General features: G+C 42.3%; 1 protein-coding gene across 2 annotated transcripts in view; it reads right to left on the reverse strand.

Moving 5' to 3' along the window:
• DAP (death associated protein) overlaps positions 1 to 14,961 on the reverse strand; it is a 59,190-nt gene extending 44,229 nt beyond the window's left edge. The window contains exon 1 of one of the 2 annotated variants that reach the window (XM_056520146.1): positions 14,700 to 14,961. In XM_056520146.1, the coding sequence (XP_056376121.1) occupies positions 14,700 to 14,754 (55 nt within the window). In that variant the 5' untranslated portion in view covers positions 14,755 to 14,961. Of the gene's footprint in view, positions 1 to 2,377; positions 2,475 to 14,699 lie in introns of those variants that run through there. The other variant, XM_056520144.1, reaches the window with a different exon arrangement.
• Positions 14,962 to 15,205: the final 244 nt, after the last annotated feature.

Genomic DNA, 15,205 nt, shown 5'->3' on the forward strand with positions numbered 1-15,205 from the left:
CACTCCGGACTACATTTCCTGATTTTGGACTTTTGCCTGGCCAGCAGGAGTCCAAAGTCTGTGCAAGCACAAATAAAACTTAATTTTTTGTTTTGTTTTTTAAACAAAGTATATTAGAAAAAAATGTTTTACTTTACAATAAGGAGTGCAATAGCAATAATTTGTTTTAATGACAGTACCCATTTAAGGCCAAAATGGGGCAATGGTGGACATCAGCGATCACGCTGATGTCCGCCATTAACCCCTCAGATGCAGTGATCAATACATATCACGGCATCTGCGGCAATACAGGCATTTAAATAGAAGACAGGATCACAGGGATCCGATCATACATAATGGCAGCCGGAGGTCCCCCTTACCTGCTCCGGCCCGACATCGAACAGACCAGAGAAGATCATAGTCGATAATACTAATCAGTGCTATGCCATATGTAAAAATGTATACACACACACATAAATAAAAAATAAAAAACCTGATGGGCACCACCTCAATAAAGATAGGGTGCAACTTAATATAGACCCAGAAGAAGAGAGAAAGCTAGCAGCCATATATAAATTGCACACCACAAATATTCAATATGTTCCAAAAAATATATATAAATCTTTATTTATCACAAAACAGACAGGTGAGTACATACAATTAAAAACACAATCCAAAAGCGGAGGAATATAATCCTACTACGCCCACCCTGCAGTGGGTACACATAACCCTAAGATGTAAACCAGTCCCGGATCAATGAAACACAAACCAATCTATGCAGCAAATTCTAAAGATTGTACCAATAAGTAGCACCTGGCAAATGTAAATATAATATATAAAACGCCTAGTAGCCTAACCAATGTCAGTGTAATGAAAAATATATGTGAATCTCAGTGCATATAAATCTGATCAATATCAGGTGCAAACAAAAAAACTAAATCTCAGTGCATATAATAAGTCTGACCAATGTAAAGTGCAATACTACGACCTGAGAAAAGTGCTGTATGTCCATCAAGTCTGGCTGTCAGGCTCAGTGCTAAAGTGCTGCTACCGGGACTCCTCACATCCAAAGCAGGGAGAAGCTGACCCCACGCATTCCGCCTCCAGCTACGGAGGCTTCCTCTCTTCCTCTCTGTTTTGTGATAAATAAAGATTTATATATATTTTTTGGAACATAATGAATATTTGTGGTGTGCAATTTATATATGGCTGCTAGCTTTCTCTCTTCTTCTGGGTACACACACACAGTGATCTCTCAACTTACAATGGCCTCAACATACAATGGTCTTTTCTGGACCATTGTAACATGAAACCAGACTCAACATACAATGCTACGGACAGCGCAGATCTGTGAAACGTGTCAATGGCTGGAAGATCTGACCAATCAGAATGGACATTTACTGGTACAACACCCGTATTACTGAAGTGCATGCACTGAATTCCTGTCTGGTAGCGCCCCCTACAGTACAGGGAGGTATTATATGTTCTTTACCATTTACCTGTACTACGGTTACCTGCTCCTTTGGACACCAGGTAAGGATGGCTCCATTGCTTTTTTTTTTTATTTTTTTATTTTTTTTTAAAAAGGACTTTGTGTGAACTGTACAGGACCCTGAAGAAGCTCCTGTCCTCTACATAGACAGTGATTTATGGATCCCAGCAGATCAGATCTTTCTTACTTTTATATGTAAGGACTTGCTTTATCTACTTATTTTTCTTTAATTCTCACTTGTTCCTATTTTTGGATGACATTTTGGTGGCTTCAGAACCAATTACCAGGTTTACATAGAGTTATGGTCTCAACATACTATGGTCGTCCTGGAACCAATTAATATTGTAACTTGAGGGGCCAATATATATTTAGTGAAAAAGCCCCTCTCCCAATAAAGATTGGAATGGCCCTTTTTCCTATTTTATCCTTAAATGTGTAAAATTAAATAAATTATTATTTGGCATCATCGGGTTCATAAGTGTCCGAACCATCAAAATATAAGTGTTAATTATCCCATATGGTGAACGGCGTAAACACAAAAAAAAAAAAGTGTAAAAAAACTGCTGCTTTATTCTTATTCAAAAAAATAAAGGCAGCAATTAAAAAAGTTAATTATAAGTAAAAATGGTACCAATAAAAACTACAGATCATGGCGCAAAAAATGAGCCTCATACAGCCCCGTATGCATAAAAATTTGAAAGTTATACATACTAATTTTGTTTAAAATTTTTTTTTTTTTTTTTTTTTTAAAGGGAACCAATCATCAGATTTTACCCTATATAATGCTTGGCAAAGCGTTATATAGGGTAAAATCTTTATTTTCACCATTCCCGGGGGATGCTCCTGCCCCCAGGGATGGTGAAGATATGAAGTTATAAACTAGTCACCGCCGCCGCAAGTAGTCACCTGGGCGGGGTGCTCTTCTCATCAATTCCCGTTCTTCGGCCGGCAGCGACGCCCCCTCCGCTTGATTGATGGGCCGCGTCATCACTCTGCTCCGTCTGTTCAGTGAGCGGAACAATGGACAGAGATGTCAGCAGAGAGCACTGTGCTCGTGATGTCATCAGTGTTGCAAAAAAAAAAAGGAATTTCCTCTGTAGCATTTAGCAGCTAATAAGTACTGGAAGGATTAAGATTTTTTAATAGAAGTAATTTACAAATTGTTTAACTTTCTGCCACCAGTTGATTTAATAGAAAAAAAAAGGTTTTCACCGGAGTACCCTTTAACCCCTTAAGGACTCAGCCCATTTTGGCCTTAAGGACAATTTAATTTTTACGTTTTCATTTTTTCCTCCTCGCCTTCTAAAAATAACTCTTTTATATTTTCATCCACAGACTAGTATGAGGGCTTGTTTTTTGCGTGACCAGTTGTCCTTTGTAATGACATCACTCATTATATCATAAAATGTATGGCGCAACCAAAAAACACTATTTTTGTGGGGAAATTAAAACGAAAAACGCAATTTTGCTAATTTTGGAAGGTTTTGTTTTCACGCTGTACAATTTATGGAAAAAATTACATGTGTTCTTTATTCTTAGGGTCAATACGATTAAAATGATACCCATTATTATATACTTTTATATTATTGTTGCGCTTAAAAAAAATCACAAACTTTTTAACCAAATTAGTACGTTTATAATCCCTTTATTTTGATGACCTCTAACTTTTTTATTTTTCCATATAAGCGACGGTATGGGGGCTCATTTTTTGCGCCATGATCTGTACTTTTTTTTTATACCACATTTGCATATAAAAAACTTTTAATACACTTTTTATAATTTTTTTTTTAATAAAATGTATTATAAGTAGGAATTTTGGACTTTTTTTTTTTCGTTCACGCCGTTCACCGTACGGGATCATTAACATTTTATTTTAATAGTTCGGACATTTACGCACGCGGCGATACCAAATATGTCTATAAAAATTGTTTTTTACGCTTTTTGGGGGTAAAATAGGAAAAAACGGACGTTTTACTTTTTTATTGGGGGAGGGGATTTTTCACTTTTACTATTACATTTTTTTACATTTTTTTTTTTACACTTGAATAGTCCCCATAGGGGACTATTCATAGCAATACCATGATTGCTAATACTGATCTGTTCTATGTATAGGACATAGAACAGATCAGTATTATCGGTCATCTTCTGCTCTGGTCTGCTCGATCACAGACCAGAGCAGGAGACGCCGGGAGCCGCACGGAGGAAGGAGAGGGGACCTCCGTGCGGCGTTATGAAAGATCGGATCCCCGCAGCAGCGCTGCGGGCGATCCGATCGTTCATTTAAATCGCGAACTCCCGCAGATGCCGGGATCTGTATTGATCCCGGCACCTGAGGGGTTAATGGCGGACGCCCGCGAGATCGCGGGCGTCGGCCATTGCCGGCGGGTCCCTGGCTGCGATCAGCAGCCGGGATCAGCCGCGCATGACACGGGCATCGCTCCGATGCCCGCGGTTATGCTTAGGACGTAAATGTACGTCCTGGTGCGTTAAGTACCACCTCACCAGGACGTACATTTACGTCCTGCGTCCTTAAGGGGTTAAAACAGATGCGTTTCAGGACATAAGCCCCTTTCTCAATATGAACAAGGCAGACATGCAGGATAACAGTGATCACTATTTATAGGGGAACTGGTGCCTTCTATTATGACGGGCTCCAGTTGGGCACATTGATATGATGTCACATGTTCTTAACAAATTAGTTAATAAATGAATAAAATTGTATACGATACATTTAACATATAAACAAGAGTAATGTAGATATACATGCAAGTGGTATTACATCACCTAAACATAAAAGCATTTGCTTAAAAATAACGTGAGTACGGAGTGGGTATCTCTGCTAGCATAATGCAAGTTATTGTAAGTGGAGTTGGGAGAGAACGGAAGTATGTATTGATGAAAAAGATGCATGAAAGGATGTCAATTATTTATTTCCATGGTTATACAAGTGGGAAGATTATGAGGAGGTTTGGGTTAATGAAAATACATGGAAGGATCGTTGATGATTGTGAGAGAGTGGATATAGTGTTTATTAGTGAACAGGATAGGGAAGAGTATATAAGGAGGATCGTTAATGATGGTTATGAGAGAATGGATGTAATGTTTATTAATGGAAAACGGTTATGAGGGTTCAAATGTGATAAAATGGATAAGATGTTCATTGGTGGGTGTGGATGAAGGGGTGATTTGGATGCAGGGCTGTGGAGTCGGTAGATAAATGTTCTGACTCCGGAGTTTTTTGTACTTCCAACCCAGACTCCTCTGTATTAATATGCAAATTTATTTTATACATTCCTTGAAGGAAAGAAAGGCAACATACATGTCATTACAGTGATCACTCTAGGAAGCCAACAGTCTACTGTATTCAACAGTTTGTGTGCTGATCTGCTGCTGAAGCTAGGGCAGTGTGAGGATCCAGGAAGGGGCATTTATTATAAAACATGATTTCCCTAGTAGAATCCCATAGTCATGTTTAAAGTTTATAGGGGTACTCCTCCCCTAGACATCTTATCCCCTATCCAAAAGGATAGGGGATAAGATGTCAGATTGCCGGGGTCCCACTGCTGGGGACCCCCGGGATTGCCGCTGCGACACCGCACTTTCATCACTACACAGAGAGAGTTTGCTCTGTGCGTAATGACGGGCGATACAGGGGACGGAGCAGCGTGACATCACGGCCTGCTCCCTTAATGCAAGTCTATGACAACTGCCACGCCCCCTCCCAGACTTGTATTGAGGGGGCGAGCCATGACATTAAGAGAGGCGGGGCTGTGACGTAACAATGCTCTGGCCCCTGTATCGCCCATCATTACACACAGAGCGAACTTGCTCTGTGCAGTAATGATAGCGAGGTGCCGCAGCGGCGATCCCGGGGGTCCCTGGCGATCTGACATCTTATTCCCCATCCTTTGGATAGGGGATAAGATGTCTAGGGGCAGAATACCCCTTTAAGCTTACAATCGAGTTTACAAGTTTTTATAGCCTTAGCTGAATGGCAGCAGTTTTTCCAATGGTTTACAGCTTCAGTCTTGAACTATTGACCCTCCATTTCCTTCACTTATACAAGTGTCTCTAGTCCTGCAAAAAACATATTTACTTAATCCCTTATCAGTGAGAGGCTAGGTTATCCATGGGTTCCCTGTAACAGCAGAACACAACACTATGGAAAGTATAAGTATTGCCGCTCCTAATTGTGCGTCATATAGTAGAGCACATGAAAAGCATGCTTCTTCACGGTCACTTAAAGTGTTCGTTTTGCGGTTACCTGAGGCACTGCATGCATTGATCTTTATTCTTACAGTAGAGAAGTCTTTAATTATAACTTTTTGTGAATTGGGACATTTAAACTTGCATTTTTTTTATTCCAATCTAAATTCTGTAGGAGTCGGTTCATTGTTTGCCGACTCCAACTCCAGGTACCCAAAATTGTGTCCGACTCCAACTCCTCGACTCAGACTCCACAGCCCTGTTTGGATGTTTAGTAGAAAACGAAATATTGGAGTAGGAAATAAATGTGATGTGAAAGAAAGATGGCTGGTTGGAAAAAGGATAATGAGATTGTTGTTCGGTGGTAGCTGTCAGAAGTGGATTACAGTATTGGTTGGAAACCTAGTTGGTAGATACAAAAAGGGAGGCCAAGGAGATAAATGGATAGAGGGAATAGGTGTGTAAATAAATGATGGAGGAATAAATTTGGATCTAGAGAACAGGTACCAGTGGTGTATTAATAGATATTTTCAATGCACTCATTCAGGCAGTGTGGCTCTAAAGATTTAATTAAAAAAATCCAGTACAACTCCCTCCTTTTGAGGGTCTCAAATCTGTAAACGCTATTTTCTGGTATCTGTTTCTATGCCTGTGATTGTGAAATCCGAGAAAACGTTATTATGGAATTGGTTGGCATGGGGGATACACTATGGGGGAGATTTATCAAAACCTGTCCAGAGGAAAAGTTGCCCAGTTGCCCATAGCCAAGAATCAGATGGCTTATTTCATTTTTAACAAGGCCTCTGCAAAGTGAAAGAAGCAATCTGATTGGTTGCTATGGGCAACTTTTCCTTTGCACAGGTTTTGATAAATCACCCCCTATGTTTCTCGAATTTATGGAGTACATATAATCTGTGGCTATTCATTCTATTCCTGAGTGTTTGGGAGGTGCCTCCGATGTATTGCAATCCGCATTAACACAAACCTCCTCATTATCTTCCCACTTGTATAACCATGGAAATAAATAATTGCCATCCTTTCATGCATCTTTTTCATCAATACATACCTCCATTCTAAACCGCTGTCTCGGCATGCTGGGAGTTGTAGTTTTGCAACAGCTGGAGGTACACTGGTTGGAAAATACCGTGTTAAGTAACAGAACCTAACTGAAGGTTTTCCAACCAGCGTGCCTCCAGCTGTTGTAAAAGTCCAACTCCCAGCATGCACGGTCTGTCAGTACATGTTGTAATTTAGAAACAGCTGGAGGTCCCCCCCCATGTGAATGTACAGGGAACATGCACACGGGTGGCTTTACAGTAAGTTTCCTGCTTGAAGTTTGAGCTGCGGCAAATTTTTCGCCACAGTGCAAACTCCTATCGGGAAACTCACTGTGAACCTCTGCCAGTGCGAATGTACCCAAAAAACACTACATTACACTACCACATAATTAAGGGTAAAACACTACATATACACCCCCTTACACTGTCTCCGCACCCCCCCTCCCCCCCAATAAAAATGAAAAAAGTATTGTACGGCAGAGTTTCCAAAACTGAGCCTTCAGCTGTTGCAAGACAACAACAACTCCCAGCATTTCCAGACAGCCACTGACTGTCCAGGCATGCTGGGAGTTTAGCCACAGCAGGAGGCACCCTGTTTGGGAATCACTGGCACAGAATATCCCTATGTCCACAGCTATGCAATCCCTAATTTTGTCCTCAAATGCACATGGCGCTCTCACTTTGGAGCCCTGTCGTATTTCAAGGAAACAGTTTAGGGCCACATATGGGGCATGTCCGTACTCGGGAGAAATTGAACTACAAATTTTGGGGGACTTTTTCTCCTTTTACCCCCTTATGAAAAGGAAACGTTGGGGACTACACCAGCCTGTTAGCGTAAAAAAATAAATAATTTTACACTAACATGCTGGTGTTGCCCCATACTTTTTATTTTCACAAGCGGTAAAAAGGGAAAGGAAAAAAAAAAAAAAAAATGCTGACGTTACCCTAAATTTTTCATTTTCACAAGGGAAAATAGGAAAAAAGCCCACCAAAATTTGTAACCCCATCTCTTCTTAGTAAGAACATACCTCATATGTGGATGTAAAGTGCTCTGCTGGCACACTACAATGCTCAGAAGAGAAGGAGCGCCATAGGGCTTTTGGACAGAAAATTTGTCCGGAATTGAAGGCCACGTGCATTTACAAAGCCCCCGTAGTGCCAGAACAATGGACCCCCCCACCTGTGACACCATTTTGGAAACTACACCCCTCATGTAATGTAATAAGGGGTACAGTGAGCATTTACGCCCCATAGGTGTCTGACAGATTTTTGGAATAGTGCTCCGTGAAAATAAACTGTAATTTTTCATTTGCACAGCCCACTGTTCCAAAGATCTGTCAAACGCCAGTGGGGTGTAAATACTCACTGCACCACTTATTAAATTCTGTGAGGGGTGTAGTTTCCAAAATAGGGTCACAGGTGGGGGGGGGCATCCACTGTTCTGGCATCATAGGGGGGGGCTTTGTAAACGCACATGGCCCCTGACTTCCATTTCAAACAAATTCTCTTTTCAAAAGTTCAATTGCGCTCCTCCTCTTCTGAGCATTGTAGTGCACCAGCAGAGCACTTGATGTCCACAAATTGGGTATTTCCACACTCAATAAATGGGGTTAAAAATGTTGGGGGTCATTTTCTCCTATTACCCCTTATAAAAATGTAAAATTTGGGGAAAAAACTGCATTTTAGTGAAAATATATATATTTTTTTTTATTTACACCTCACACTGTACCCCTTATTTACAAGGCTCACTGTACCCCTTGTTACGTTCCTTGAGGGGTGTAGTTTCCAAAATAGTATGCCATGTGGGGTTTTTTTTTTTGCTCTTCTGGCACCATAGGGGCTTCCTAAATGCGACATGCCCCCGAAAAACCATTTCAGCAAAATTTGCTTTCCAAAAGCCAAATGTGACTACTCCTCCTCTGAGCATTGTAGTGCGCCAGCAGAGCACTTGATGTCCACACATGGGGTATTTCCATACTCAGAAGAGAGGGGGTTACAAATTTTGGGGGGCAATTTCTCCTATTACCCCTTTTAAAAATAAAAAAAATTGGGGAAACTAGCATTTTTGTGAAAAAAATAAAAAAAAAATAATTTACACATCCAACTTTAACGAAAAGTCGTCAAACACCTGTGGGGTGTATAGGTTCACTGGACCCCTTGTTACATTCCTTGAGCGGTGTAGTTTCCAAAATAGTATGCCGTGTGTTTTTTTTTTTGCTGCTGTTCTGGCACCATAGGGGCTTCTTAAATGCGACATGCCCCCCAAAAACCATTTCAGAAAAACTCACTCTCCAAAATCCCATTGTCGCTCCTTCCCTTCTAGTGCACCCGCCGAACACTTGACATACACGAGGTATTTCCTTACTCAAGAGAAATTGGGTTACACATTTTAGGAAGATTTCTCTCCTTTTAACCCTTGTAAAAATTCAATAACTGGGTCTACAAGAACATGTTAGTGTAAAAAATGAAGATTTTCTCCTTCAATTTGCTGCTATTCCAGTGAAACACCTTTGAATGTCATTTTTAATACTTTGAGGGGTGAAGTTTTTAAAATGGGGTCATTTGGGGATATTTCTAATATGAAGGCCCTTCAAATCTGAACTGGTCCCTGAAAAATTTAGATTTTGAAAGTTTTGTGAAAAATTGCTGCTATACTTTGAAGCCCTCTGATGTCTTCCAAAATTAAAAACATGTCAACTTTATGATGCAAATATAAAGTAGACATACTGTATTTGTGAATCAATATATAATTTATTTGGAATATTCAAACTTTTCAATTTTTTCATCAAATTTTGGAATTTTTCACCAAGAAATGATGCAAGTATCGACAAAATTTTACCACTAACATGTCACATGTCAGTAGAATATGTCACGAAAAAAAAATAATAATAAAAACCACTCTCTCGGAATCAGAAAGAAAGGTAAAAGCATCCCAGAGTTATAAATGGTTAAAGTGACAGTGGTCAGATGTGCAAAAAAATGGTGGGTCCTATGCTGAAAATTGGCTAAATAGGGGTTAAAGGGGTACTCCGCCCCTGCAGAGAGCAAGCTCGCTCTGTGCGTAATGACCGTCGATACAAGGGGCGGAGCATCGTAACGTCATGGCCCGCCCCTCGTGACATCACGGCCCGCCCCCTCAATACAAGTCTATGGGAGGGGGAAAGGGCAGCAAGCACGCCCCCTCCCATAGACTTGCATTAAGGGTGCGGGCCGCGACATCACTCCTCATTATGCACAGAGAGAGTTTGCTCTGTGCAGTAATGATAGCGGGGTGCTGCAGCGGATATCCCGGGGGTCCCCAGCGGCAGGATCCCCGCAATCTGACATCTTATCCCCCATCCTTTGGATAGGGGATAAGATGCTAGGGGCAAAGTACCCCTTTAAAGGACTTTTTTCCGTTTTCGTTTCTTTCTCCTCACCTTAAAAAAAATCATAACTTATATTTTCATCCACAGACTAGTATGAGGACTTGTTTTTTTGCGTGACCAGTTCTCGTCCCCCCCCCCCCCCCCCCCCACAAAAGTTATGAAATACTCTGTGACCATTTAATACACTTGGTGCTCCTACACATTACCAGCACACACAAAAAAGGTGTAGAAAAATGCTTCAGTTACACCTACAATGATAAATGCACCCCCCCCCTCCCCCCATGGTCTCAACATACAATGGTCATCCTGGAACCAATTAATATTGTAACTTGAGGGACCACTGTACTTAACTTCTTATCCCCTATCCACAGATTAGGGCATAAGCGTCTGATTTCTGGGGGGGGCGGGACCAACGGCTGTGGCCATCTGCTGCCTGCTGCCCCCGTGTTCTGGAGATTTTTGTTCACAACACCGACTCTCCTCGGGCACAAAGCGGCGGTGGACGATAAGCCTCCTCCATGCACTGTCTATGGGATTGCCAGAGATACTCGAGAGCTGCAATTCCAGCGTGAGATGTTTTTCTGCAGCCCGGATGAATATGCGTCCGCTCCTCCCCTGAGCGCTACATAGATTTCCGAACAAACAGCTCCGAGGGATTCAGGGCACATCCCTGCCTCCAGCAGCAGCAGCAGGGACATACAGGAGGAGCACAAACATACAGAAGTAACGCAGCATCATGTACACCTGGAGCTTAATAAAATCTGTAACAATGTAATAAAAACAGCAAAAATTCAAAACGAGACAGGTGGCCAAAGAAAGCAAAACTAATCCTAAATATTTTTTTTAGATATATAAATGCAAAAAAACCAAGGACAGAGCATATAGGACCCCTTAATAATGATAATGGGGAGGTTGTCACGGGCGATCAAGAGAAGGCGGAGCTACTGAATGGGTTCTTTAGTTCTGTATAGACTATGGAAAAAGGAGCTGACATTGGACAGGTCAGTGCTGGTAACACATCATGTAATGTACTGAACTGGCTTAATGTAGAGATGGTACAAGGTAAGTTAAGTAATATAAATGTAAGCAAATCTCCAGGGCCAGATGGATTGCACCCAAGAGTTCTTAGAGAGGTAAGTTCAGTAATATCTGTAACCCTGTTCATGATATTTAGAGATTCTCTGGTGTCTGGTATTGTGCCAAGGGACTGGCGCAAGGCGAATGTGGTGCCAATCTTCAAGAAGGGCTCTAGGTCTTCCCCAGGAAACTATAGACCGGTAGGTTTAACGTGCATTGTGGGTAAATTGTTTGAAGGACTTATAAGGGATTAAATACAGGAATACATAGGGGATAATAGTATTATAAGTGATAGCCAGCATGGGTTTACTAAGGATAGAAGTTGTCAAACCAATCTAATTTGCTTTTATGAAGATGTGAGTATAAGCCTTGACAGAGGAATGGCTGTGGATATAGTGTTTCTGGATTTTGCTAAAGCGTTTGATACTGTCCCTCATAGACGTCTGACAAGTAAGTTAAGGTCTTTGGGTTTGGAAATTTTAGTTTGTAACTGGAATGAACACTGGCTTATGGATCGTACCCAGAGAGTGGTGGTCAATGATTCGTACTCTGATTGGTCCCCGGTAATTAGTGGTGTACCCCAAGGTTCAGTACTGGGCCCGCTGTTGTTTAATTTATTTATCAATGATATAGAGGATGGTATTAACAGCTCTGTTTCTATGTTTGCAGATGACACCAAGCTTTGTAGCACTGTACAGTCTATAGAGGATGTGTATAGTTTACAAGATGACTTGGATAGACTAAGTGTCTGGGCATCCACTTGGCAAATGAGGTTCAATGTGGATAAATGTAAAGTTATGCATCTGGGTACTAATAACCTGCATGCGTCGTATGTCTTAGGGGGGATTAAACTGGCAGAGAAGGATCTGGGTGTACTTGTAGATCACAGACTACAGAATAGCATGCAATGTCAGGCTGCTGCTTCCAAAGCCGGCAGGATATTGTCATGTATCAAAAGAGGCATGGACTCGAGGGACAGGGACATAATACTCCCCCTTTATAAAGCATTGGTACGGCCTCACCTGGAATATGCTGTTCAGTTTTGGGCACCTGTCCATAAAAGGGACACTGTGGAGCTGGAAAGGGTGCAGAGACGCGCGACTAAACTAATATGGGGCATGGAACATCTTAGCTACGAGGAGCGATTAAAGGAGTTACAATTGTTTAGTCTTGAGAAGAGACGTTTTAGGGGGGATATGATAAACGTATATAAGTATATTAGTGGCCCATACAAAAAATATGGAGAAAAACTGTTCCAGGTTAAACCCCCCCCCCCCCCAAAGGACGAGGGGGCACTCCCTCCGTCTGGAGAAGAAAAAGTTTAGTCTCAAGGGGCGACACGCCTTCTTTACCGTGAGAACTGTGAACTTATGGAACAGTCTACCTCAGGAACTGGTCACAGCAGGAACAATTAGCTTTAAAACAGGATTAGATACATTCCTGGAACAAAATAACATTAATGCTTATGAAGAAATATAAAATCCCATCCCTTCCCCAATATCGCGCCACACCCCTACCCCTCAATTCCCTGGTTGAACTTGATGGACATATGTCTTTTTTCGACCGTACTAACTATGTAACTATGTATAAAGAATTAAATGATGCTGCGTTACTTCTGTATGTTTGTGCTCCTTCTTCTGTATGTCCCTGCTGCTGGGGGTGGGAGGCGGGGCTGTGCACTGAATGATTATCTTTCTCTCTCCCTCAGGGTTGCTCAAACCTGAGGGAGGTGTGTGTGAGGGTGTAACACAGCCCTGCTCTGCCCTTGGCTGTGTCTTCAGAAATCTCCAGAGAAGCGCATGAAAATCCCTTACACTGGCTCTCTCATAGAGATGCATGGAGGGGGGGTATGTCAATCTCAGCGCAGTGCATGAGGAGAGCAGGGGCGCCCGGCAGGAGATCGCACGGCATCCCAACGGTAGACTGCCCCCCCCCCCCCACATCCTAAGTTAAGTAACAGAATTCCCCTTTGTGTCAAAAAAGCTGTGCAAGGCACAGGATACTTGCTTTCTGGATCCTTCCCCCCCCGTATACATTTTCCGTGCATGTAGTTATGATTTTTTTTCAGTAGTATGACAAAATCAAACTGATAAAAGTAGGATATCGTTTTAACCATATGGACCTACAGAATAAAGATGTCATTTTTACCGAAAAATGCACAGCATAGAAACTGAAAAAAAGTTGCAAAATGAAATTCTCTCTTCAATTTTGGCGCACAATGAATTATTTTTCCGTTTCCCTGTGGATTTTTTGGTTAAATGACTAATGTCACTGCAAAGTAGAATTGGTGGCGCAAAAAATAAGCCATCATATAGAATTTTAGGTGCAAAATTGAAAGAGTCATGATTTTTAGAAGGTGATGAGGAAAAAATGAAAAGGCAAAAACGGAAAAACCCTGAGTCCTTAAAGGGGTACTCCGCCCCTAGACATCTTATCCCCTATCCAAAGGATAGGCGATAAGATGTCAGATCACCGGGGTCCCGCTGCTGGGGACCCCGGGGATCGTTGCTGCAGCACCCCGCTATCATTACTGCGCAGAGCTAGATCGCTCTGCACTTAATGACGGGCAATACTGGGGCCGGAGCATCGTTACGTCACGGCTCCACCACTCATGGCATCACGCCCCGCCCCCGTCAATACAAGTCTATGGGAGGGGGCGTGGCGGTCGTCACACCCCCTGCCATAGACTTGCATTAAGGGGACGGGCCGTGATGTCATGAGGGGCGGAGCCATGACGTCACACTGCTCCGGCCCCTGTAACGCCTGTCATTACGCACAGAGCGAACTCGCTCTGTGCAGTAATGATGGCAGGGTGCCGCAGTGGCAATCCCCGAGGTCCCCAGCAGCGGGACCGCGGCGATCTAACATCTTATCCTTTGGATAGGGGATAAGATGCCAGGGGCGGAGTACCCCTTTAAGGGGTTAAAGAAAATGTTTTCCAGTGGAGTACCCCTATAAAGGATTTGATGCTGCTGTAGTATACCGTAACTCAACTGACAGACTCGAAATCTCAGTATCCACTTAAAAAGACATAATACTGGTCAGCGCAGGCAACTAGCAAAGTATGTAAACAGCTGGACAATTCTCGCACAGCTTTGAATACAACAGTTTGACTATTGCTTTGCATCTTGTGACTCTCCAGCTGTTGTGAAATTGCAACCCTCAGCATAGCTGGAGTCGTAGTTCCACAGCACCCAATGGCAGCACCCCATTGGATTAAGGGAACACTGACAACAGTACCGGTACAAAGCTCTCATGTTGGATAACTCTTATTTTAATATTAGTAAAAATAATAATAATAATTATATATTGACTTTACAGATGTGTGGTGCTGCCCCGGGTAGTTGTGCCCTCAGCTCTGAAGGGCCAGAGCCATGTACATAGTGATGCCATCTACCACAGCTGCTCAGACGTTCTCGCCATATGGCATCTCAGAATCCGACCCGGCCTGTGTTCTGAAACCTCCCCATCTGTACACGAGCTAAAGCACAAAGCATGCAAAGTGAATACAAGCAATACCGGCAGGCAGATGACCAGCTCTGGTGTCCGGCTTCTCTTTTGGAGGAGAGGACATGACTTCCTTCAACCTGAGACCTTCTGCTTTATATCCGCAGACACCTCCAAGCTCAGCGGATCACAGCTTTAAGAGCATCTAATCTCCGCCCAACTTTCATTTTGTTTGCTCCTTCCCACTTCTTCCAGTCTTCCAACTGAAAGAGCCCGCCCGCATTATTCCCCTCATGTCGACGTGGCTTCACTGTTATTGCTCGTTTTGTTTTTAGTTTTTTTCATCAAACTTTATTGAAAACGAGCAGTGAGGATAAATGTGCAGAACCTGACACGTTGCCCTGCCAGCTTCAGACTGGCACACAGTTTCAGAAAATGGCGATTATTCGACTTTGAAAAAATGTTTGTTTGTTTTTTTCCTTACATTCTCTATTAAAAGGAGTACAGTATATTAACTGTTTTGTATTTGTGTTACAAAAATGTATTTATTACTGTCTCTAGGGCTCATTCATATCCCT

This window comes from Hyla sarda, chromosome 5, assembly GCF_029499605.1.
Source record: "Hyla sarda isolate aHylSar1 chromosome 5, aHylSar1.hap1, whole genome shotgun sequence".
Classification (NCBI taxonomy): Eukaryota; Metazoa; Chordata; class Amphibia; order Anura; family Hylidae; genus Hyla; species Hyla sarda.